This window comes from Pteropus vampyrus, unplaced genomic scaffold (assembly GCF_000151845.1).
Source record: "Pteropus vampyrus isolate Shadow unplaced genomic scaffold, Pvam_2.0 Scaffold617, whole genome shotgun sequence".
Taxonomy (NCBI): Eukaryota; Metazoa; Chordata; class Mammalia; order Chiroptera; family Pteropodidae; genus Pteropus; species Pteropus vampyrus.
The window spans coordinates 37,291-62,173 of NW_011889398.1; the positions used below are offsets into that span (position 1 = coordinate 37,291).

The following is a 24,883-nucleotide window of genomic DNA, read 5'->3' on the forward strand; positions in this document are numbered from 1 at the left end:
CCCTATTTTTGCCTGCGTTATCTCCAGAAACTTTGCTCATTGTTTTCACTTACTACTCACGGGAACCTACGCCACTGCTTCTGAGTGTTAACACCGATGCAGAGAAGCAACTGCCCCGACGGAACGAGCCTGTAAGAGCGGAAGAAAACCCCTCACTGCTACCTCATCGCTGTTCTCCCAACACGCTGACGTCTCCTTGCAGGAAGAGGAAAAGTTACTTTGCCAAGGAAGAGACCACAAAGAATAAACAAGGAGTTTAGTTTTATTATCTCTGTGTATCTGTAAAACACTTAGGACCAACACAGAAAACAATAAAACCTCCTGTGAAAAGATTACTTCAAAAAAAGAAAAAAAAAAAAAGAGGCCTGAGAGGCATCAGTGCCTTAGTCCCAGGGAGCTACACAACTCTGATTGGTCCGAGGAATTGAAAAGGTGTTAGGAGAACACACCAGGAGAAAAGAGAATGCGAAGTTACTGAGGGAGAGGGCCTCGAAGAGGGCCGCGAGGGGGAACGGGGGGTCGGGGAGTGGGTCTGGGTGGAGGGAGGGGCCCCCGCTGGTAGCCGTAGGGAGGGGGTCGTGGAGGGCCAGTGTATCCGTGAGGGGGCATCAGTGGAGGGGGTCCACGCATACCATGTGGAGGCATAGGACCTGGGTGCCCTGTAGAGAGAGAAAGGAAAGTTAATAACAGAAATGGGAGATGGCTGATGCTGAGACAACACAGCAGAGGGCGGACAGGGAGATGCTAAGGAAGGAAAAGAGGGGAAAAGGAATGTGACCAGGGAGGCCGCGGGAAACTGACATGTGAGGACAGGGAGGTGGCCAGAGGCTACTCACCCATGGGAGAGCCAAATGGAGGCCCTCGGGGGGGCATGCCCATTGGAGGAGGTCCAGGATGAGGCATCCCAGGTGGTGGTCGAGGTGGTGGCTGCCCCCCAGATCCTGGGGGCCCAGCATGGGGGTGTCCTAAGCCATGAGGGCCATGGTGGGCCAGCTGCATCTGAGACATCCCTATGAGAACAAAGCAGACGCATAAGAAAATGGAGACAAGAACAAAGAAAAGGAAGAAAGAGAGAAAACGAAACGGAGGGAGAAGTGACATCAGGAAGAGTGTGGAAGGTTAAGGCTGACAAAAAAAAGTGCCCTTATCCTCGACCCTATTCCGACGGCACACAGCAACCGAATGCCCAATCAATTCCCCACTCGGTTCACTGCTTCCCCCGTGACAGGCACGGTCATGGTGCTACAGAAGTATAATAGACGGAGGGACCTGCTCACAGGATTCAAGAACGTAGCAGAGATGCTGCCTGAACAAAGATCTATTTCTAAAGGATAAGAATTTTTCAGGTGGACAGAGTGAGGACAGAACATCGCAGGCAGAAGGAAAAAGCATGTGCAAATCACAGGTGTGTCAAGCAGCACAGTATGTTCCTGGAAAACCAGCAACTCAGGAGCCAGCGGCACCACGCAGTCACGGGAGTAAGGGGCAGGGACCGGGTCGTGAAAAGCCTAGAATGTTATGGTAATGAGTCTGGGCTTTATTCTGTAGAAACAAGAATTTTGAGCAAAGGTGTGTATATATATCTGTGTTTTCAAAAAATTACTCTGAAAGTGGATCAAAGGTAGATAAAATTGGACTCAAAAGTGTTAGGAAATTCCTACAATAAATTAGGTGTGAAATTATGAGGGTCTGAGGACCTGAACTGGGGCACTGGCAGTGGGGCTGGTGTCAATGATACTAATAAGACTTAGTTTCAAGAGTGGGGTGATAGGGAAAAGTCAAACATAACTCCAAGACCTCTGAATCATGCACCTGAAAACAAAGAACACTAGAGGAAGGGGAGGAGGAAGGAAGTGGAGCTGTCCATTCGGCAGCAAGACGGAAGACCCTGGAACGTTAATATCATGGATCAAAGACACAGACCTAGGAGGCATCAGAGTACAGGTAAAGGAGCTATGCACAAAAGAGAACCAAACACAAAAACCTACGGACAAGCACAGAAAAGGGAGCCTGTTAAGGTAGCTGAGACTGAGTAGACAGGATAGAGGGAGGATCTGGATAAAAAAAAAAAAAAAGATTTTCAAACAAGACATGGCCAGTGTTACATTAAGAGCAAAGGTCAAACCAGATAAGGGGCAGAAGTGTCCCCTAGACTTGGCATTATGGTCACTGTTATGGGGTGAAAGTCAGAGGAGAGAATGGAAGTAAAGGTCAAGGAAGAAACGACGAGGACAGCTGTACCCTTGGGAAAAATGTAAGACATGGAAATAGGGTGAGAGTTGTTAAAGCAGAGAGAGTAAAATATTTTGTGTTTGTTTTTATAAAACAATGTCTGAAAGTCAGCTCTGGAACTCTATTATTGTTGAGGGACAAAGGGCAGCAGCGTAAGTGGTGACAGAGCTCCTCTTCCTGGCTCGTCCCTCCCTTTCTCAGCAGAGAGTACCCACCTGGATGGGGCATCCCGCCCGGTGGGAATGGGTGAGGATGTGAGTGTCCATGTCCAGGATGTCCAGCCCCCGGGGTTCCTGCTGATGGGGGCCCATGTCCTCCGGCCCCGGGCGGCATAGGTGGTGGGGGCATAGCTGGGGGTATCCCAGGTGGAAGGGCTCCAGGAGGTGGCACGGGGGGTGGGAAGGAGCCAGGAGGCGGCATGCCTGTGGAGGGAATGGAACCGAGTTCATGATCATGCAGACAGAATGTCCTTAGAGACCTGCTCCGGTCTGGCGCCTCCAGGCAGAATGAGTTCTGTTCCCCTCCCCGCAGCTCTCTAAAGCCAGAAGCAACGGGATTCAACACTAAGAACTTCAGCCTCCTGGAGAAACTCAGCAGCTTTCCTCCCCACAACTACCACCCTCCATCTTCTTCTCATCACCCACTGACTCAATGTCCCCCTTTATTGGTTCTTTTCCTTCTTCCTGTCCTATCCCCCCAAGCCCAAAACAAACACATTCTGAATCAAAAGCTTTACCTGGTGGAGGAAGTCCAGACCCCAATGATGACACCACAGGATTGGGGGCAGAGGGTGGAGGGGGTGCATCTGCAAACAGCTGATGAGGGCGGTCAGCCTGGGACAGTGGGTTCTGAGCTGCCAGAAGTCGTTCGGCTGCTGAGCCGTGGCGCTCACCCTTGGAGTCCTTCTTGAAGGCATAGGACACGGTAATAGGGCGGTTACAGAGGTACTGCCCATTCATGGCCTCAATCGCTGCATCCGAAGCATCAAACGAAGCAAAATTAATAAAGGCATAACCTTTGGAGTTGCCTGTGTCAGGGTCCCGCATAATCTTGGGAGTTTGTAAGATGACCCCAAAAGCGCTGAAAGTATCATAAAGCAGCTTCTCATCAATCTCTGGGTCCAGGTTCCCAATGAAAATGTTGGCCCCCACATCCAGGTTTTTGTTGTGGGCCGATGCCTTGTTCACCCGGATCGGCTTCCCATAGAGTTTGATCATGTTCATGATCTTTATGGCATAGTCGGCATCTTCCTCACTCAAGAATTCCACAAAGCCGTAGCCTGGGGAAGGGGGAGAGAGATTAACAACTAAAGTGAAGTGGTTCAAAATGGGGTATAACTCATATACCTTTGAAAGCACAAAGAACAAAAAATAACAACTTCAATTCGATTGAGAACGGTCCCAGAAACAAACTGTGAGCTAGGCTAGGTTGCTTATTCCAAAACAGGTGTGAATACTGCTGGGGCCCTCCGGTAGCGCTGTGTCCCCTCAATATTAAAACGCACCTCTTGGCATGTACTCACCTTGATGCTGACCAGTGACTCTGTCCTTTGGCATGTGGGTGTTGACCACTGGCCCTGCCTGGAGAAATAGCTCCCACAGCAGCGGTTCGCTAACCTTCTCATCCAGGCCGCCCACGTACACAGTGGCATCTGGACCGTGGAGCAAGAGGTTAAAGCAGAGATGAGTATAACGTGAAGGGAGATGACAGGATCATGAAGATGGAACCCAGGCAGGGGAATTGGGGGTGGAGAGGAAGTAAAGGAGCAAAAAGGAAACAAAACAAAACAAAAAAAGGACGTTAAATTAAGCCCTTACACCACCCTCTTTCCAGGAACTAGAGAATCAATTTTAAGTCTAATTTAGAGTTCTGCTGCAAATTCTCTTTTTGATTTTTTTCTTTGGAGGGTGAGGGGGTGGGAAGGCAGACGATTGGACATAGAATCACGCCTACAAGGCCTGAGCCTGCACCCGGCCACCCCGCCCCCAACATGCACGGCGGCCGGTCTCGCGCCCTCCGGGGTGGCCCAATCTCCCGCCCACATGAAAAGACTCCTGGCACCCTTCGGGGCCTCCCAGCCCCCCTGGGCCCATTCTGGGCTCGTTCCTCCCACTCACCCTGGTTCCGCTCGGAGATCGGCCCGGCCGCCATGGCGAAAGAGCTCCCGCCGTCTCCAGGGAGCGAGTCCGCGCTCCGACCTCGGCTACTACTTCCACTTCCGGGGCGAAGGCGGACGTGGGGGCGGGAGGCGGGGCCCCGAGGGGGCGGGGCCGGAAGCGGCCGCGGCCATCTTAGGAGCCGCTGAGACGTGACGCGGTGCGGGCAGCGTGGTTCTCCGGTTCCCGGTCCGGCCGTGAGCTGCCCTTGCGAGCGCTCAGGGCGAGGCAGGCGGAGCGGAAACGCGCAGACCCTCTCCAGGCAGCGCGAGACGTTACGGGGTCACACTGCTCCCAACATGTAAATTTGGAAACTGAAAGGACAGAAGTTTACTTTCCGTATATTTTGTGGTTGTGCTGAGGAGGGTGTGCTGAGGAACCCCCAAACCCAAGGACTCGGCTGCCGTGGGGCGCGGAGGCGGCCCTGCACCCCGGGCCGCGGCACCGGCCTAGGCTTGCGGTAGTATTTTGTTTTTCCTCAAGGGAGGGGACTGCGGTCTGTCGGAGCTGGAGTGACGTCTGGACTCGCCTCGTGAGTGTTGCATAGGGTGCCGAAGGCAACCGGAGGCTTAGAATTGGGGTGTGACCAAACCCATGGGGAGGTTGACATGGAAGCCCAGAGGCTTCAACCTCCAGAACAGAACCTGGCCCGGGCAGCCACGTCTTGGTACACTTTTGCCTCATCTACACCTAAATGGGAAGCATGGAGAAGGACCCTTCTCCCAAATTGCAGAGCGTCACCTGACCCATCCCCTTATTTCCTTATCAATAATGTGGGTGCCACCCTCTCTAGTCACACGCACCCTCCACCCACCCCTTTCTAACCTAGGATCCTTTATTCAGACACAAAGCCAAAGCCAGCAGTGTGTATAAATACTGTGCTTTAATGGACCCTTTAAATAAAAATGTCACTACAAAAACATACAATTGGAAGAGACAAGGTGTTTCCCGTTACATTTCATAGCCATAGGAAGCTGTAATGGAGGAAATAGAAATTGGAATTCAGCATTAAGAGGTGAGAGTGAGGTCTGTAGGCCATCTGGTCGGGACTGATGAACAGAATCTCTGATCTCACAACAGCTGGATATCCAAAAGGGATGGAATTGCCTTCAAAAAAGAGGTTATCATATTCTGGATTATTTTTGTTTTTGTGTCTTAATTCTTCAAATCGCAATAAGCTAGATAGGTAATCTTGAGGAACCAAATCGGACTGAGCAAGAGTTGGAGGTTAGCACCACCAGTCCTCATTGGAAACTCAGGTCAGTGAGTTTGTTTACGGGCTGGAGTGTGAAAGCCGAGGCAGTAAGACCAGATGAGAAAGCTGAAGGATTAGTCAGAACCCTCCCTCACCCAGACCGCCTTCTGCCCTGCCCATGAGAGAGTCAGCAATTTCAATGGGATTGGGAGAGAATGGTATTTGGATCTCTATTCTTGGAGTGATCTTCAGGAGATATTCTTGGTGTCCATTTCCTTAATAGCTCCTGAAGATGGGATAGCTCATCTTGGAGGCCAGAGATTGTGGGAGCCGAGAGGCCCATCTAGGGAGAAGGTGAAGAGAGGTGGAGAGGAATATTATTGCAGCTCTAGCTCTCTGCTTCTGAAATCTGTCTGCTACTTCTGGTATTTTTAATTCCCTTTACCCCTCCAACTATGCCCTAAGTTCCACTTGAAGTGAGCCATAGGCAATTTTCCCCACCCATCCACACTCCCAAACCTATTCACATTGATACCAACACGAATGGTACTTCACTTGCCAATCCCCCAATCCCCTTTTCCAGCCCCTGAAAATAACCTGGTTTCTCCTAGGACTTGGGGTTCAGCAGTCAAACCCTTCTCCCACCCCCAATCCCCATCTTCCCTTCTCACCTGGACCTCAGGCCTTCCCCTCAGGTAGCAGCGTCTCCAGAGCCTGATCTGGGGTCCCAGATATCCAGGCAGCAGCAGCCCCGAGGGTAAAGGGCAGGCTCCCCAATATGAGGGGAGCCCCCACTCCTGATCAGCCAGACTTTCAGAGGAGATAGCAGGTCGAGGGAGCCAACGAGAAGAGACTGCCAGCAGGGAAGGGCTGTCCCGCCAAGGACAGAGCTGATTCAGAGGGGTCAAGGCCCCTCTGGAGAAGAGCCACACAGAACTCGGGGGTCCAGGAACCATGAAGCTTGACTAAAAGGAAACAGGAAATCAAGCAGCAACTAGAAACAGATGATCCCAGTTTCCGCAAACTGGGTCAAGAAGGAATGTGCAGCTGCCACCCACTCACACTACACTAGAGATGGAACGACAAGCCTCCGGCTGAGAACGGCATCCTTCCTCCTCATTAGGTTTTAGATTAGGCCTCAGGATGGATTAAAGTTGATTTTAAGGAAACTTATAAAATCTGTACATGAGAAGATGAAGACAAAAAGGATGTTCTGTGCCATTCTAGGATTTCTGACTTCTTGGGGACAGTCAGGGACTATGACAGCTACAGAATAAGAGTGGGGTAGCTTTCCCCGGGGAACTCAGATATTATTCTCCCCACCTAGTAGGATGAGCCTGTGAGAAAGTCGAGGGAGTTTAGGAAGTTTAGACAGCTCACCTGCTGTCTAGGGAGCCAGGAATCTGGGCAATGTTCCGGGTCATAGCCAAGGTTATGGAATTGTAGTATCTGTTCGTTGCTGTAGCGTAAATCCCAGTCCCAGACAGACAGCTGTGGGTTAACAGAGTTCCCAGCTGCGGGCTGGGAGTACCCTGGGGTGTAGACTTGTGTATAGGAGTTGAACTGAACAGAGGAAACAAGAAAAAGGATGGTTAAACAAAAAAAAAAACCATAATCCTGCCAGGCCTAGAGAGAAATTATGAAACTCTCATCTCTTACTCCAGAAGACAGATGTAGGGTGAAAGCCCACCCCTGAGAGTGAGCACCAACCTCCCCCTTGCCCACCCATGGCACCTCACTTTTCATAAATCAAGACCAAGCTTCAGAAATTACTCCTCAGTGTGGCAGGGAGGCGGGGAATCAAAAATGAAAGCCACTCACCTGTCCACTCTGCTTCCCACGTTCCCAGGGAGTGTCTCTCAAGAACGTAAGGGTGTCAGGAACCCTGACACTGTCGTGCAGGGCAAGAAGGAAAAACTCAGAGAATTCAAACTCGGCTGGAAACTGCTGGAGGAGCTGCCAGACGCAGTCGAGGAAGAGGAGGAACACTGGGGCCTGAGGAGAGGGAAATTAAGAGGATGGAACTGTGGGGACCTAAAGGGGGAAGAAGACAAAATGATGGCGGATGAGAGGGACACTGAACGGGCCACTAAGGAGATCAAGAGATGGAAATCCGAACTGAGCATAGCAGGGGGTACGGTCCCTCGTGCATCTGGGTCTCCCTCCAAGCTCTGCCGAACCTCGGGACCCTCCGGACCTGATTCACCTCCAATGGATTATACTCTATAACTTTCTGATCCCCTTCTTTATAATAGTGCCCCCCTCCCCAATACCCTCCCAAAACATTCTCACCTTTTCACTGACCCTAGTTCCCCCAAGTCGGGTCAGGAAGGGATGTCCAGCCGCCACCCACTCTCGCTGCACTAGTGACTGGAACCCAAGCAGTGTTCGGGCTTCAGGGGCTGAAAGCAGCTGGACGAGTGAAGAGAGGAGGCCATTGAAATCACGATCACCGCGCTCTGGGTGATAAAGGGAGAAGGGACAAAGAAGGAGGGGCCAATAAACTAGGGCGGAAGAGAACGAGAAAAGGAAACATGGCAAGAGGAAGGGGGAGGCGCGGAGGGGGAAAGTTTGGGGTGGGCAGGATTGAGAGGGCGCACAGAAGTGAAGAGAAAACAAAGACCTCGAATGACTCACTTATAGACTCCACCTGGCTAGAAATACCCAGCCGCATGTGGAGGCAGAATTATAAATCTTAAACCAGCTTCCACATTGTCCTTCCCGCCCCAACCCCAACCCCAACCCCCAACCACTGATGGAAGGATGGGAACAGAGGGCGGAAAACCCTCCGTTAGGGACCACGAGGTGTAGTTGGGAGGCAGAGTAGCCCTGAAGGATGAGTTGGAGGTCGTGAGTAGCGCCTGGCGAAGGGAGGGAAGGATGGTAACATTGGGAGGAGACGAGGAAGCCTCATAGGTCTCCCTCCCTGAGTAGAACCTGGCCAGGTGGGTAAAGGAAAAAGTCAGGTAATGGAGTGAATTGACCCAAGAAACTCACCTTGAAGTACTACAGAGCGAACCCTGGATGTCACTAAGACTGAGATGTCACTGGCCTTTCGAAGACAAGACCTGGAGGGGCAGGTGAGGAAGAGGAGGGAAGAATGATAGCCTGGAGGAGGAGAGTAATGGGTCAAGGGATGGAAGAGAGGCAGACTCAAATCCTGCCCCTTCTAAGGAGCAGCAAATAAAGTCTTGGGAAACCAAGGAGAAGAGTTAATGGAAGGCCACGTAGGCGTCCAAGTTAACAGAAGGTTAAATCATGACTGGAAAAAGACGGAGTACCTGACATAGTCCAACCATCGTGTTCCTTCCAGGGCGGAGAGCCATTTATCCTCAGCTACCGATGAATCTGAGAGAGGGCAGAGGTCAGAAGGGCAAAGATCAGGAGAAGTCGGGATTCAGGATTCAGGGTCTACAGCCCAAAGGGTTAAGAATAAGTTGGATAGTGGTTGCCTAGGGCTGGGGGTAGGAAGGAGAAGTCACCGCCAATGGCCATGAGGTTTCAAAAGTTAAATTGTGATGTTTGTACAACACTGTAAATATAATAAAATTCATTGAACTGAACAGTTAAGATGCTATGTAAATTATCTCTCAATAAAGCTGTTTTTTAAAAAAAAAACTGCGTTGGGGAGACAGGAAATCAGGAAGTCTGGGATACGGGAGAGTTGAGTAGAAAACTAAGGATCAGCAGGCTGAAGAGAGACTCATCTATCACAGGCAAAAAGTAAACCGGGTTAGGGTCAGCGGACCTAGGGGTAGGGGTAGGGGTCAAAGGTGGTTCTCACCGGGCAGGCAGAGGGCCCTCAGCCTCAAGTGGGCAAGTCGGACATCTGCAAGACTAGGCAGCTCATCCACAGCGTCCACCAGGACAACGTCGGCGTGCCCGGCCTGGAGCATCGACTCCGCTGCTCTGGAGGGGAGGAGTCAGCGAGTAAAGGAGTCGTCTGCCCTGAGCCACTGGCCTTCAGATTCTTCTCATCACCCCTCCCTCACCTGATGTCCTCCTTGTTAGGGTCACTGGCTGCGTAGAAGCCACCACAGCGGAGAAGATCACTGCCCCCAGGGTGATGCCAGCACAGGCGCTTCGAATAGGTGAGTCGAGGATCATTGTGGGAAAAACTCGCTCCGGCCCTGACTTCGCCGGGAGCCCCTCCCTCCACAGATGAGCCCCGACCTCCCGTAACCCTCCAAGGCACACCCATTACCCTGACCCGCACACTGACCGGCCCTCGGCCCTGATGGAAGTGGCTGAATGCTCTCCGGACTTCACTGTCCAGAGTCCGGTTAGGGACCCAGAAGTAACGGGGGAGGCTGTGAAATTGAGAGTTAGGTCACGTCTTGGCTCAGTGACCTCATCGTAAGGCAAAGCTGTGATGAGGAAGATGCTTAGGAGGGGATCAGTCCCAGTGATCTCAGACGCAGAGACCCAGGAGGTAAGGGGAATAGCTCTGTGACTGTCCGGGGAGACTGGAGTGTGTGGCAGGTGTGGCTTTAGAGGAGCAGGGAACTGTGGGAAGACGGGGCGGCAGGTGGGGGTGGACGGGGGATCACCTGGTGGCTACGTCGAACCTCTCATTGGCGAGGCTGACCCTCCAGGCGCTGGCCCCCTGCTTTTTCCTCTCAGTCTCCCAGTCTTCTGATGTCTCCAAGAGGGGAATGGATGGCTTTCTGGAGCCAGAACTCTGGCCTACGCGTGAGGCGTGGAGGAGGAGGGAGAGGAACCAGAGACGCCTTCTCAGCTCTTTTGTCTTCAGCAGCCTCTGTTTTTCAGTCTCTACCCTTTCCTTGCCCCAAAGCATCCTCACTCACCAGCCTTGCTCAGGGTTATTCCTGTGTACGGTTGGGCTCGACTGCTCTGAGCTCTGGCTTGGACAATGGCCATGGTCACCTATGGGGAAAGGACAGTCCATCCTTTTGGCTCAGACTGAAGCGAAAGAAGAAAATGGGGCCCACATGTTTCTTCACTGTCTTTGCCACCAGTAGAAAAGAACAGCGAAGACAGTCCCTGACGAGGGAGCTTCCGCGGGCCAGGGGCCTGGGGCCAGGAGAACACGCACGGACCCACAGAATCACAGTGTTAATTCTGGGAGGAACCTTAGGAAGAATCTCCTCCAACCTGGTCTGTTTTTCAAAGGAAAATACTTGCCCAGTCACACTCCTGATAGTTGGCCAAGCTGGGCTAGAATTCATGCCCTTTACTCCCATTATGCTAACATTTACCTCAGGCTTTTAGCCTTTCCTTGAGGAAAGAAGCAGAGGGAAGGATGAGAGGCGCCCTGGGAGATAGGGGCGTCTTGGGAATTGCCAGAGAAAGAACCCCAAGGTTCTGAGGGGAGGAGGGGTGCCTCGGATGGGGGTGCCTCTTACCTGAAAGGCTTGAGGCTCTAGTCCTCCAGCCTCAAAACCAATTCTGAGCAGCCGGAAGTCTCGGCCATGAATCAGGATCTCCTCAGGGATGAATTTAAGCAGTGCCCCTGGACGGTGGAGCTGGACCCGGGATAGGCCACTCACTAAAGTCGGGAGTTAGAGGGAAGTGTAGTCATGGATCGGGGTGCCCCCAGAAGGACCTCTCCCTGCCTATCCCACTGCATTCCCAGCTGCGCCCCGAGAAGAGGGGAAGGATGAAGAGGAGTTCCAACACCCCAGCGAGCCCCTTCTCCAAACCCCTGTACTTACCAGCCTCTAATCGCCCAATGTTGACCAGGGCGAAATCATATTCACTGCTCAGGGGAGTGTCCTAGGGGAAGCACAAGGCCGATGCTAAAGACTTCTGGGATCTCGCTCGTCCTCGCTCTGCCGCCCCTCGCCTCCCTAGAGAGAGTCCTCATTGACTCTCCCCAATACAGTCAAAAGACAGCCCTTCAGCATCACTCTGTCTCACTTCCCGTAATGTCTGTCTAAATCCTTCTAGACCCTCCTCCCCATCTCCTGCTCACAGTCTCTTCCATCGCCTTAACCATCTCACCTGACTCCGCCGCCATCCACAGGGCTGGAAGGTAACCCTCAGGTTGGTGCAGATCAGGGTTCCTGGCAATTCAGGTTCCAGCCCCTTCCGCACGCCTGGGGCCCACGCTAGGGTCTGCTCCCCTACAGGAGAAGAGAGGTTATGACGACCCCCAGTGCTGCCACCCTCACATACACCCACGCCTGTGAGACAGGAGGGTCTGAAGAGGGAAGATTAAGATCCTCCTCTAACTCCTGAGAATGAAAGCTTAGGAGAGAATTTGTATTCCTTTATTCTAGAGCCTAGAACAGTGCCTGGCACATAGTAGGCGCTCAATTATCTATTTAATAAGTAAACGAGAAAAGGGGTAACAGAGTCAAGAAAACAGATGGGCCATCAAGGTCCAAGCTCCCAGCCAGCTGAGGACAGAGAAGAGAGCGAGCCTCAAACAGGAGCACTTTGAGCCAGGAGAGCATTACAGAGGTATCTTTAGCGAGGATATGAAGCCGGGTTTGAGTGGTATGACATTCGAAGGCATCTCTGGAGAGTAGAAGAATTGGAAGAGCATATTACCTGGGAGGCATCCAGAGGCCAGGCGACTGCCAAGCTGACGACTCCTGGGCTCCGGAATCCCGCCCTCCTGGACAGACTTCGGTCCAGAGAGCTGTGAAGGGTGTAGGGTTAATCCCCCGGCTTCTCCACCCCTGGGGGCCGTGATCCACTCAGCCGCCACCTTTGGAGGCCTACACTCAGACTCTCAGGGGAAACTGAGATCAGTGGCTTTGGGGAGCTCAGGACCAGGGCTGGCAGGCAGTAAAGGGAGGGGCTGGTTAATGGGTAATGTGACGATGAACTTGAGACTGTGAAAAACACAGACCGAGCTCCATCATCAGGTTATGAGACACACCCTCCTGCTCCAGATCCGTTTCTTCCCACTTTTATCTCCACGTCCTCCCCATTTACACCCTCTGGCCGACCTCCCCTCCCTCCCAAGCCCAAGTTTCCTCTCCTTACCCCCATCTCTGGCTGCTCCTTCTGGGGGGCGATGTCGAAACTCTGGCCCCGGCCCCCCCACCACATTTCTCCGGCTCCATCCGGGGACGGAGCAGTTAGGGGTAGGAAACTTCGAGGATGCTCAAGCCCCTTGGGGAGAGGCTGGGTCTTGTTGAGAGGAGGTCAGTCAGGGAGAGGGGCAGCGGGTAAACTTCGGGGAAAGGAGCCTTCGAGGTGAGGTGCGTGGAGCACGATTTGGGGGCTTTGAAAGGTGTGTCCAGCCCAGCTGGAGGAGGCTCCTTGGGAAACTTCAGCCGACTCTGGAGAGGGCGGGAGGGATGCCCAGCCCCTTAAAGGAGCACACACACAATTTTGGGGAAGTGGAGAGGAAGTGGAGGAGCCTAAGAAAGGTGAGAAAAAAATGGGGAGCTGGGAAAAAATACCCAGATTCCCTTCTTTACCCCACTCCCAGCTCCGATTCTCTTCGAGTTCACGAGCATTGGAGACTGAGGGGGGCAGTAATACCGAGTATGAAACTAGAAGGATTTGGGCCACTTCTCTAGACTCTCTCAGTGGTGGCTTCCCTGGGGAGCTCCGTTTCTTTATATCTTGAGGGGAGGCGGGTGGAGGAAGTGGGAAGAACACAAAGGTACTTAAGGCTTCCTTACTGCCTCCCCTGACAGACCTAACAAAAGCAGTTGGGAAGTAAATGCAGATTAGACCTCAGGGGATTTTTTTGCCTGGGGAGACCCAAGAACTGGGGAGGGGGTCGAATCAGTTGTTTGTACATCCTTCTCCAGAGAGCATGAAACATATTTCGTGGGAAGGGCGCAGTGGAAAAGTAGGGAGAGAAACTGAAATCTCTCCAGGAGGCAGACACAAGTACCGGTATGTTTATGTGCCAGTTTCTGGGGCGGGGGTGGGAGGCCCAAGCAAAAGATCTCCCCACTTATTCCATCACACACACACCCCGACCAATGAGAAACTGGAGCCCACTCCAGGTACCTAGTTCCTCGCTCCAACCCAGACAGACACCAGATCTCCAAATTAATAATTCATGTGCAGGACTTTGAAAGCTGAGGGCTGGAAACCTCTGTTCAGCTCAACAATCCCACTCCTCCCCCCTCCCTGCAACCCAAGAAGCAAGATGTGGAAGGGTGGGGGACACTAGGAGGGGAAGTGAGGGGACCGCAGCTGACCGTGACAGGCGAAAATCTCCGTTTAGATATGAAAAAGACAGGAAATAAAATAGAAAGCGAGAGTTAAAGGGCTGCTGTTTTATTGATTTTGAGTCTGTACAGAGGCAGCAATCCTTAGGTGGGGGCCCGAGTTTTCCAAGTGACACTGTCTCTCCAACCCCCAGCACACACACACCCTTCCGGCCTCAGCTGAGCAAGTCCCCTGTCTTGGCTGAGACTGTGGAAACAGTGAAAATAGCGAGACAGGGAGTCGCTCTGGAACAGAGAGGCATACACCTGCCGCGAAGGTGGCCCGTGCGCCCGATTCTCCTGATCCTCCAAGTCCTAAACGCTATCGAGCACTTCCGCCCCCACCCGCGTGCCACGGGCCTCAGTCTGGGGGCGGGGGACACCTCCCAAGGCCCGCCACGGGACGAGGTGCGCACCACCTCAACATCTCATGATCCACTTCGCTTCTCGCCGCCGCTCTCTATTCAAGAGCCTTATTTTATTCTTTAAGTACTTCGAGGTATAGGAGCAGCAGAGAAAGAGAGAAAAAACATCAAGGGATTGGAGGGAAGCAGCAGAAAAAAAAAAGTGGGTGATTCGGATGGGCATCCAACCAGGAACGCAATGGGGGCAGCAGCTGAGGCTTGAGTGACGGGACCCTACCCCCCAATCGCCACCCCACATACGCCCAGTGGAGGTTGAGTGGCTGACAGGAAGGGCGGAAAGGCAAGGGCTGTATTAGATTTTTCTATTTTCAGAATCCAGCTCTGGTTGCAGGTTTGTGCCAGGACTGAAGCCTGCGGGAGGGGCGGCTGGAGGAGGTGGGGTGAGTGGCTCACAGATGAGTCACAGATGCAGTTAGCTGCACTGGAGGAGGCCAAAGTCCTCCCACCCCCACGCCTGTCAGCCCCGTGGCTGTCAGGCAGCTTCCGTTCCCCATCTCAACCGCCAGGCCAGTGAAGGGCTGTGGCATAGGGAGTGTCTGCACGGGGGACTTCATAAATTCTGTCAATCAGCTTAAGTACAGGGGGCGAACCACAATGTGCTCTGCAGACTGGGGCTCCACAAAGCGCAGACAGTGCCCGGTGACTCACGGAGTCTGCAGCCGAAAGGCCTCCAGGGAAAGATTAGAAAATCCTGGGGTGCAGATGATCCAGGCCAGGAAGGGGCTCCTAATTCTGTCCTTTCAGCTGTGGCTCTGTGTCTGGGGCACTGACTCCCTGGAGAAAGGGGAGGACACAGAGTCCAGAAGTGTCTGAGTAACTCGGGGACAATCATCTCTGAAGCTCTTTTATTGGGAAAGAAAACATTGTGACTGGAACTTTGGACATGTGGCTCTTTAGAGATGAGTAAGGGTGGTAAAGGGTTCTCGGAAGTCACTCAGATCCAGCCACATTCTCCCCAGCTCGGTGTGACCTCCTAAATGCACCAAAGTCACAGCTTTTGTGTGTTTGTTTTATTGGTCTGTGAGCTTCGCTTTTGCTTGAGAAGACACACAGCCAACAGAGGCGGCCCCTCCAGCCCCGTGCACCACTGCACGCAACACCATCCCCACTCCACGAAGAGATCGAATCTTTAAAAAGAAATTTAATACAATTTTTATTTTGATGATAGAATCCAGTATGAGGGAAAAACTTTTGGTTAAATCTTTTAACCCTCAATAAAACCAGCAGAGATCAAGGGAGGTATCTGGAGGCTTATCCTATGGTATACGCGTTCCATCAGGGCTGGGGTGAATTAGGGTGAGGGGGTAGCACTGTCTTAAGTCAAAAGGGGCAAATCTCCCCTCCCCAACAAACAGCTCGGTGGGTACCCCAACACCCTGGATTAAAGGAACTAAGTGCACTTATTGAAGCCTGAGAGATGGTATCATCCCTCACCTAGGGTGACGGGGTCGGTCCCCACCCCCACCCCGCCCACAGACCTCCCCGAAGATAAGGAATTTTTGCTCACACCGTGTACCACTCTCCTCCCTTCTCCCCAACACAGTGATTGCATGCGCTTGCCTCTTCTACCCCCTCATCTTCCCAAAATACCACAAACCAACCCAAGTTCATTTCCCAGGCATTATTCCTTTACCCCTGTATCCCACACGACCCCCTCAAAGCAGCAAGCAAAACAAACCTTACTCATCCCTATAGAAAAACATCCACTCACTCAGGTTCCCTCATCCCTAGAATGGAGATGGTTTTTAACGTCTCAATAAATAGTTACCTTCCCAAATTAAGAAAAATATTAATTTATTTCTTAATAAAAAGCTATAGGACCTAAATAAAGCCCTATTTTACCATACTCGCCCCCATAATTTCCACCTTTTTTATTTGAAAAGAGGTCACAAGAAATTAGGATTGGTTAATTTATAAATCAAAACAAAAACAAACATGACACAAGGTTTCCATTTTTGTTCATTGTCTTGTTTTTAAAAAGTATTACCTAGAATCTAATGACAGATCAAATCCAAACACAGCAGTCCAGTGGAGAATCAAAACTTCCCTGGTTTAACTCTCTGGGAAACCCCTGGTCTGTTTCCATTCCTATTGGTCCAGGGCAGGACCCTATGATACAGACATGGATGCCTACGGGAAAGCGAAGGGAGCTGTGCAAAGTCAAGGTGTGAGTTTGAGCCACCTGTTGTTCGGGTGCATGTTGGTCTCACCAGTGTTCTAACCCCAGAAACAGGGTGAGGTGAGCAAGGCACCCATTTAGTGCACAAAACTGAAGGGGTGCCCCAAAACCCAGTAACCAAGATACTACTTTAATGCAATATTTTTTGAAAATTAAAACTAATGTAAAAAAAAAAAAAAACACCCACAATGAACAAATTATCACAATTGTACATAAAGACAAGATGCAATCCCCTACTTGCTCAACTCAACCTTATTTCCCTCACCCCAGTCCCAATCCTGTGGAATCTTGTCTTTTGTTCATCATGGATTTTTGCATTAATTAAAAACAATACTGCGTTGAGACAGCATCTGTTTTGACTGCCGAGTTTCTCAGTGCCCGCTTAAGTTTTGTACCTGAGGGGAATCTCATCTCATATGAGTCCTGGCCCTGACAGAATATAAGCCACCCCTCCTCTGGAGCCTTTGACTTCATTGGTTTCTTAAAACCAGTCTATTTTCAAATAATAGCCTAAGAATTATAGCCATAGAGAATGATTAAATTAACAGACTAGCAGATTTGGAAAATAAGTGACTTTCAAGTTTGTTGAGGAAGAAGGAATCTTTCTAAACCATAAGCAGTTCCAATAAAGAAGACAGTCGTGGTGGCTTTGTTACCAAGGGGAAACAGGGTGACAACTTTCCCCATTGGGTAGAAGCAACATGTGGCAAACAGGAATCCCCACCGCCCCCTCCCCCGCCACCACCACCAAGACACACACAGAGCCGAATCTGCCTTAGATCAAATGTGGGGATTACATTCCACGGGGTGGGTTACAGGTACATACCTCCGAAGAGAAATCCAAATGCAGAAAAATAGCCCCAATTAATACTGGACACGTAAGTACACTTATTCCCCTTCTTCGTATGCACCCAGGAGTGTATACAATTGCATAGTTGATTTCTTTTTTTTTTCTCAGAAAAAATAAAATAAAATAAAAAGGGAAATTGGCCCAGAATAGATATGGGTCCTCTGATTTAAAGCTCTTAAAAATGGTGCTGGCCAGAGCTCAGGCTGCCCAGACTTGTGCTTTGTGCAAAATGCAAAGGAGGTCCCCGCCCCCTGCGCCCTCGGGCCCACTCCCGCCCCTGGGAAAAGGGCTGGGTCGGGGAGGGGGGGGGGATCCAGACAGATCGGCTCATTGGGAGTAATCTGTGACCTGTGGTTATAGTTCACTAAAATATATTTCTCTACCTTTTTATAAATTGTCCCAACCCCTACCTCATTTTTCAACATCAGTCCTATTATCAAAAATATCTCTTCTTACAAAGTATTTTTTATTATTTTAATCAACTAACCACAGATAAAGGTCATCTATGGCTTAACAAAAGAAGCCAGGATGTTAAGTTCATTCTCCAAAAGTAGAAAGGAAGGAGAAAAAAAAAAATCACTTAAATAGGGGGAAAAGATTCACTTTTTAAAATGTTTTTGCTTGCTGGGGTCTTTTTGTTTTCCTTTAAAAAAAAAAAGGTAAAAAAAAAATAAGTTGCTTTCTACAGAAATGCAGCAGCAGAGGATGGTAGTAGTGCTCGATTTAGGTTTTTGGTTTTGTTTGAAACAGTCTGGCCAACGGTCTGTCCCCCCCAACCCCCCACCCCCGGCCACCGCAAGGCGCACGCAAACCCCATAATGTGGTTATTGCTAAGTAGTTAAAAAAAGGTCACCTCTGCACCAATTCACCTGGAGAAGAGTCAACACACACAGCTGCTCTTCCCCTCACTCTTCCCGTCCCCAAAGGGAACTTTTTTAAAAAATAAAAAGTCTTTAAAAAAAAATCACAACCTTCTTAATTTAGCTGAGCTCAGCCCTCAAAAAGGATGAGGAACGGAGGGGCGGGGCTACCGGCAACCTCCTCTCGAAGGAGAAGAGATGGCAGGTGGTGTTCAGAGGGAATAAAACTCGACTTTCAAGTTCTTCCCCATCCCATCTCCAAACATCAATTTACTCGACCCCTCCTCACGGGCACCCACGGGCGCGCATTACTGCCCTGTCTTTCCAGATCCTTCAGGAGGAAGAATTTATCCAACCCTCATTTCTACAATTAAAATCGATAGCAAGTTTGTCTCATCTCCCCGTTTCCCTCCACGTTCCCAACTCAGTCCACCGTGTGCTTTTACCGACCTAAAGGAACTTTGGTCTGTTTTTTTCTTTTATTGACTGAGAACCAGCTTTTCCTGTTTCTCCCCCAGACTTCTGCCCACCCCCCCACCCCAAACCTTCCCCACCTTCCCACGGGCCCCAGGATGGACCCAGGGGCTCATGAGACAGAATCGCCACCTTTCCCCTCTACACCTCCTCAGTCCCATCAAGTCGAGATCTGCGAAGGACGCGCCGGGCCCTCGAGGCACCGTCGCAGGCCCTGACCTGGTCCCTCCAGCCTGGCAGCTCCCCAGCACACACACCTTCAAAGTTTCCAGCCAGGCTCCCACAAACGTCACTGCATTTGCCCCGTCAACATGGGGGCTGGGTCTTGACGAGCCAATGAGTCGAGCTGACTTTCTTTGTTGAGCCCCCTGCCCTCGAGGCCCCCCTCAGAACCTGTGCACCAGCAGCTCCCCACCCGGCTCCCGCTCCCTCCTCCTCAGTTCCTCCCGGTAACAGCAGGAGCAGAAGTTGCTGGTCTCGGGGTGTCCGTAGAAGCTGCAGTTCGGTTGTTTGCATTTGGTCTGGGTTGGGGGGAGCCCCCTGGGCCCTCCCGCCCAGCCGTCTGGCTCTGGGGGCTCTCGGTAGCCGTTGCTGTAGGGCTCGGCCACGCGGAAGGCGGGTGGTAGCAACGAGCCCCGGTGGACCCCGTCCCTGGGGTGACTGCCCAGCTCCGGGGCAGGGCTGCTGTCCTGATGCGGGGAGGGCCGCCCAGGCGGGCACTGTCTGGGGAAGGTGGCATAGGGTGGCAGGCCCCCCCCACACGGACCGCCTGCCAACTGCCTGCGGGGCTCCTGGCAGTGAACGCCGCCCCCAGAGGGCCGAGGGATGGTAAAGCCCCCGGGGTAACCGGCAGAGTACGCCAAGGCCTTGGACTCCACCAGGGGGGCCGTCAGCGGCTCCTCCCCGCCATCCGGCTCCGGCTTCTTGGCCGGAGGCGGCCCGCTCCCTACCCCTCCATTCATGATCTTCCTCTCGGCCTCCTTCTGCTTCTGCTCGGCCAGGAATCTCTCCTCGGCGTCAGAAAGGTAGCGCTGGATCATCTCCTCCTGATACTGCTGGCGGTGACCCATCTTCAGGGTTCCAACAAAGATGAACTTCCCCTCCCCCTGCATGGCAGTCCTCATGATGCTCAGGCTTTGCATCACCTCCTGGCTGTACTTGCTCCCTCCGTTCCCCACAGACTCGGCGGAGGGCTTCTCGGACACGGGCCCGTCCCCGGCCGCCTCCTCCTTGCCACCCTTCCAGCTCTTCAGCGAGCTCTTCTTCCTCTTCTCCAGCGTCTCCGCGCCACTGCTCGTCCCCGACCCCGTTCCCGCTCCGCCGGGCCTGGAGCCCTTGCTGTGCATCAGGCCTCCCATGTTCTTCTTCAGCTTGCTGCCCAAGGTTTTGCCGAAGCTGCCCAGTTTGTTGGCCACGGAGTCCGCCCTCTTCTTGTCCTTCTCCCGGTCCCGTTTGGACTTCTCCTTCCGCCTGCCGCCCTCGTTGCTGGCAGAACTGCTGCCCACTGACTCCTTGTCTGATTCCCCGGACTCGGGAGTGGACCGGGCCTCGTCTCCAGCGGAAGCCGTGGGAGACTCGGGCTGGGCCAGGGGAGCCTGGGAGAAACAAGAACAGCGCTGTCGGGTGTCCCGTTGCTCTGGGTCGGGGGAGGGCCCTGGGACCCCCATCCCCTCCACTTGGCTCATGGGACTCCCTAAGGCCATTGCTGGAGGAATTGCCACGTGGAAGAGGGTGGTAACGCCCCTGTGAACTGCGTCCTGGAAGTGACTGGTTTCAGAGAGAGGCCGCTGTCATAACAGGGGAAGAGTCACCCAGGAGGGCACTGTCCTTCCTCGGCTCCAGTGGCCCTCCCATGGACAAGGAAAAGCTGTATCTAACATCTAACTTTCACCTCCCCCTGCAAGCTGACTCCCTTCTGTCATAGGGAGATGTGAAAACGAAGCCTGCCTCCTCTAGAGCAGTGAGTAACTGCACAATGCACGACCTCTGAGGAGGGAGAACATTCTACAGACACCAGAATATGTCCTTTATTATAAAATTCTCCGTGCCGAATTCTGCCCTAGAAAGTCCTGACCAACCACGAGCAACCCGGGTCACCCAACCTGCAGAAGTTCGGCTCTGGGGCCCAGCCATCTGCCCTGCTCCTGTGCCCCTGTCCCACAGATAATAATGACGTCCTCAGAACCCACTGGAACAGGAGCTCTTTAAGCTATTCTGTCTCCTCTGGTGCCGACGCAGAGGTCTACGTACAGTGGGCTTGGGACAAAGTAATGACAATCTCTCCTCAGAGAACTTCTTGAGGAATATGTTTTCACATCAGAAAGCAGAGCTGGTCAGAGAGGAAAACGGGGTCGCTGACAGGCCAAAAGGCAGGGCAAAGTGTCTTCTGGCACAGCGTCCGAGGCAGTCCAGTCACTCCCAAACCTGGACACCTGGACCCGGCCGCCCCCCGGAAGAGACTCAGAAGCAGCGTGCCACCAGAGCTCGTTCTCCCTGCCACCAGAAATGAGGACGCACAAGGCTGAGGTGGGGACGTCCTCACCTGTGCATCTGAGGACACTGGGACCCACTTCACATTCATGTAGCTATGAAGCAGATGCAGTTTGACCTCTAGGGACAGGATGACACTAGGAAAAGGAGAAAAAGAATTAGAAATGTGCTGCGACTTTTAAAAAGCAAAGCAGTGTGACAGCTAGGAGGTCCAGAGGGAGCAGGCTTGGGACTCGGACTGGGCTGGATTTGAATTAGAGCTACACCAGTTACTAAGCTTGATGACCTTGAGTAAGTCCCTTCAACCTCCCTGAAATTGGACTGGGGCTGATAACAGGTACAGATAACAACATATCCTGCAGGGTTTTAACAAGGATTAAAATGGTATTTGGAAAGGACCCAGCAGTGTCTTGAAAACAGAAAATGCGAAATGGTACCCAGTGTTATTGTTGTTGATGCAAATATTATTTAGAAGGAGCTTTTGAAAGTTAGGTGGGCTCTCACTTAAAGACGTAAACTCTGGGTTTTTTAATCAAACGCTTTCAGTTGGGCCCCAGTTCCAGGAGCCCGAAGAAGGAAGCGCTGTTTAAATTCCAGAAAGGCAAACATCCAGAGCAAAGTATTTAAAAGCCCTCTCACTTGGCCTGGGAGAAGAAGTGTACATTCATTATTTTGATTTTCTGATCACTGTTTTGGGGACTCTGGGAGGTATCGGTGCAAAGCCGCTTTTCATAGTGTAAGGAAAGAACAGATCGAGACCCCAGGACTCCAATCTCTTTCACAGGGCGAAGAAGCAGGTCCACACTGCAAGAGTCCTGGTGCCCGACCCGTCCCCCAGCTCTCCACCTTCCCGAGGACACGAGAGCTGGGCCGTGACTGTCCTGCTCTGAGCTGAGGAAGGAAGGGTGCCTGGGAGACGGACGCTGAATGTGGAAGAGATCGCGGCCACGAAGCGGATGCAGAGGCCGGGCCTGCCTCACCTGGCCAGTCGGACGTTGTCGTTGTCGTCTCTGCCCCACTCCCAGCCCTTTCCAGGGTCCACAGCAAAATGCAAGGGCAGCAGCTTATGCTCTGAATCTGTAAGTGGGATCACAGCTGGGGAGGGAAAAACACGTCATTAGGAGTCTCCTTGAGGAGCGAGGAAGGCCAGTGAACACAGACTGACTTCACCGAAAAGGAGGCGGAGGGGGCAGCGTGATCACCGCGGTCACCCCCAGTGCTTGCGTGGGAAGCGCGCTAGTCTCACAAACGAGCAGGCTGCGTTTCCCTTACTACCCAGCACGGAATTTAGGTCGCTAATCTCCACGACGCCCCACCAGTCAGTCAACTAACACTACGACATTCTTTCCAGTCGATGTGAATTCAGGAAATTCAAGGTCATCATTAAGACAAATACAGCGAAGGTTCTATGACATTTGGAAGGTTCTATGACATTAATCCATAGGCTCTTTACTCCAGAACAGGGGGCAGGGATTACAGGCTACCATGTTTCTTCCCAAATCTCTGTTTGTTAGTTTTTAAAGAATTTTAAAACGCTAGTGTATCTCACAGCTTGGAAAAACAGCATCAATGTGTGCTGACCGGGGTGCGTGTCACTTAATTCTTCCCTCCTATGTTCTAAACTCTCCCACTTCAGTTCTCCCAAGCGGAAAGGCAGCAGAGGCACAGACACTGCACCCAGCACCTTGTTCCTTGGCGCTCTCCTTCTGCTCCATGGACACGAGCGCAGAGAAGTGGGCCTGGTCATAGGCGAGCACCAGCGGCGAGCGGTGACACTGGCTGGCTGGGACCTCCAGGGGCAGATAGATTCCCCCAAAGGGAATCGGGGCGAATGCTGCAGGAAACCACGAAGATCATCAGCAAGGCCAAGTTCCCGCCTAGCGGGCAAGCCCTCCGCTGCACTCTGCCCGCCGCTCCCCTTCACTCCAACCCCCGCTGAATAACTCTTTCCCAAGCAGCCTCATCAACTAAGCCCAGCTGCTTTACTCCGAATCTCTGGAGAATTTTGCACTGTTGTCATTTACAACTTGTTTCCCCCCTCCCCCCCGAGGGCCCCTACATCCCCTTTCCCTTGTGCCTCCCGGTGCTTGGCCCCAGGCTCTGCAGAGAGAGGGTGCTCGGGGTGGCGTGAGGACTGGCCCCCACCTTCTCCCCCGGAGTCCCTCAGCATGGTGTCCGCCACAACCACTATCGGCCTCCTGAGCACGTGGGCGAGGACGAAGACATGGAACTCTTCCAGACTCTCATAGACAGGCTCCTCTGAACTCTCCACCCTAGAGATGCGGGGAGGGGAAGAGAGGGAGCGGGAGGGAGGAAAACAGAGCGAGAGACCCCTGAAGACCAGCTCTGCAAAGAAGAAAAAGAGGGTGCCCTGTCTTGGTTTTCTAATCCTAAATTTCTAATCCTAAGGCTGCTGCGGACATTATTTCACGCTACCACGGCTGCTTCTCCTTCCGGCTCACAGACGGGCAAGTCCCAGAAGAGGGGTGTGAAGGCTCTAGGGCTAAGGCAGTGCGAGGAATCTGGAGGCAACCCCTCCTGAATGCCCGTCTGGTCCAACAACCAGTAGCTCGATACGCAACTGGGCGCCCCCATCCTGCTGACTTCCCCCCACGACTACCCACACGCCACACTCACTGTACCCTACAAAACTAAGAAACGGAAATTCCTCCTCCTGTGTTCCCTCATTTGAAGAACAGCCTCGCCATCTGCCTGGTAGTCTAATCAGTGAACTGTTTACTGTTCTCTACCTCTCATCTCCGATGACTCGCCTCCTGGCTGTCTCCTGTACCTGCCACCTCCGGCTGCTCTGCAGTCCGCCCCTCTCGTTCACACCGATGGCCCTCTTTTCCCTGGGTCACCACAACTGCCTCGAGTCTCCCCCATTCCCCCACTTCGTCGTTCACTCTGCCATCTGTGTGTACACAATACACCAAGTTGCTTCTGTCGCTCGCATACTCACAACTCAGTGGCTTTCCGCCCCCCTGAAGCAATGTTATCCAACATTGGTGCTCGCTACGAATGCAGGTTTCTGGGCCTTACCTCAGTCCAGCTCAAGGGTGGAGGTCCAGAAATCTGCATTTTAAACAGTCCTTCCAGATTATTCTTATGCACAATAAAGTTGAGATCGGTTATAATTTTTAACTTTTTATTATAGAAAATTTCAAAATTTTAAACAGACTCAAAACTAGAAAGAATATTTTACTAAACTCTCATGTAGCCATTGCCCAGCCTCAACAATGATACACACATGGTGGACCTCGTTTCACCCAGATCCTGGTCTGCTTCTCTATCGGCCCCCACTGCCGCCCGCCCCGCCCAATTATTTCAGAGCAAATCCTAGACGTCGCATCATTTCATCCATAAATATTTCGGTTTCTATCTCTAAAACACAAAGAACTTAAAAGAAAATACCCACGACACCATTAATGTCAAACTTTAAAAAGTTAACGATAATAAAACGTGGACGTTGTTCACATTTCCTCAGCCATCCACACGTTGCGACTGACTGATATGTGTCTCAGGTGTCTTTACACTTAGGGTCCCTCTCTCTTTTTATTTTCCTGGCAGTTTATTTATTGAGGAACTGGGTCATTTGTCCTATAATTTCCCAAGTCCAGACAGGGTACTATTTTAATTCCTTAGCACAGGGCAAGAGAAGCCTCAGCATGGCACACAGTCTGGGCCGCTCAGCCTCACCTACTGTTCTGCACCAGGTACTCTATATCCTGGTGATTCTGAACACCGGTAGCTTCTAGAACACACCACGCTGTCACATGCTGTCACTCTGCGTCCTTGCCATGGCTCCTCTTTCCTTCTAACGTCCCCTTAGCACAGAGTTCTTTGGACACAGAGGACTCGGTAAAGATTACTTCCTG

General features: G+C 52.1%; 3 protein-coding genes across 6 annotated transcripts in view; all 3 read right to left on the reverse strand.

Annotated features, from left to right (window-relative positions):
* Positions 1 to 242: 242 nt before the first annotated feature.
* Positions 243 to 4,701, reverse strand: SF3B4 (splicing factor 3b subunit 4). Its single transcript, XM_011384681.2, has 6 exons — positions 4,350 to 4,701; positions 3,755 to 3,883; positions 2,969 to 3,511; positions 2,448 to 2,654; positions 837 to 1,010; positions 243 to 659 (listed from the first exon to the last, which is right to left on the reverse strand). Exons 1-6 carry the CDS (start codon positions 4,381 to 4,383, stop codon positions 472 to 474), a joined length of 1,275 nt encoding a protein of 424 aa, XP_011382983.1. The 5' UTR covers positions 4,384 to 4,701; the 3' UTR covers positions 243 to 471.
* A 551-nt stretch (positions 4,702 to 5,252) lies between these two features.
* Positions 5,253 to 15,174, reverse strand: MTMR11 (myotubularin related protein 11). 4 transcript variants are annotated; one of them, XM_011384683.2, is made up of 17 exons: positions 12,541 to 15,174; positions 12,100 to 12,190; positions 11,548 to 11,669; positions 11,259 to 11,319; positions 10,950 to 11,092; positions 10,392 to 10,470; positions 10,134 to 10,269; positions 9,806 to 9,893; positions 9,576 to 9,664; positions 9,368 to 9,492; positions 8,865 to 8,931; positions 8,581 to 8,651; positions 7,876 to 8,042; positions 7,405 to 7,578; positions 6,964 to 7,146; positions 6,255 to 6,548; positions 5,253 to 5,926 (listed from the first exon to the last, which is right to left on the reverse strand). In XM_011384683.2, exons 1-17 carry the CDS (start codon positions 12,604 to 12,606, stop codon positions 5,780 to 5,782), a joined length of 2,103 nt encoding a protein of 700 aa, XP_011382985.1. In that variant the 5' UTR covers positions 12,607 to 15,174; the 3' UTR covers positions 5,253 to 5,779. The 4 variants fall into 4 exon arrangements, with proteins under 4 accessions (XP_011382985.1, XP_023381498.1, XP_023381500.1 ...); XM_023525730.1 differs by having other exon boundaries at positions 9,576 to 9,893; XM_023525731.1 differs by lacking the exon at positions 5,253 to 5,926 and having other exon boundaries at positions 6,408 to 6,762; positions 9,576 to 9,893.
* Positions 15,175 to 16,008: 834 nt separating this feature from the next.
* Positions 16,009 to 24,883, reverse strand: part of OTUD7B (OTU deubiquitinase 7B) — a 55,381-nt gene continuing 46,506 nt past the window's right edge. Inside the window, exons 8-12 of the mRNA XM_023525721.1 lie at positions 23,151 to 23,403; positions 22,690 to 22,839; positions 21,986 to 22,100; positions 21,058 to 21,142; positions 16,009 to 20,110 (exon numbers count right to left, since the gene is read on the reverse strand). Of these exons, the coding sequence (XP_023381489.1) occupies positions 18,902 to 20,110; positions 21,058 to 21,142; positions 21,986 to 22,100; positions 22,690 to 22,839; positions 23,151 to 23,403 (1,812 nt within the window). The 3' untranslated portion in view covers positions 16,009 to 18,901. The remainder of the gene's footprint in view (positions 20,111 to 21,057; positions 21,143 to 21,985; positions 22,101 to 22,689; positions 22,840 to 23,150; positions 23,404 to 24,883) is intronic.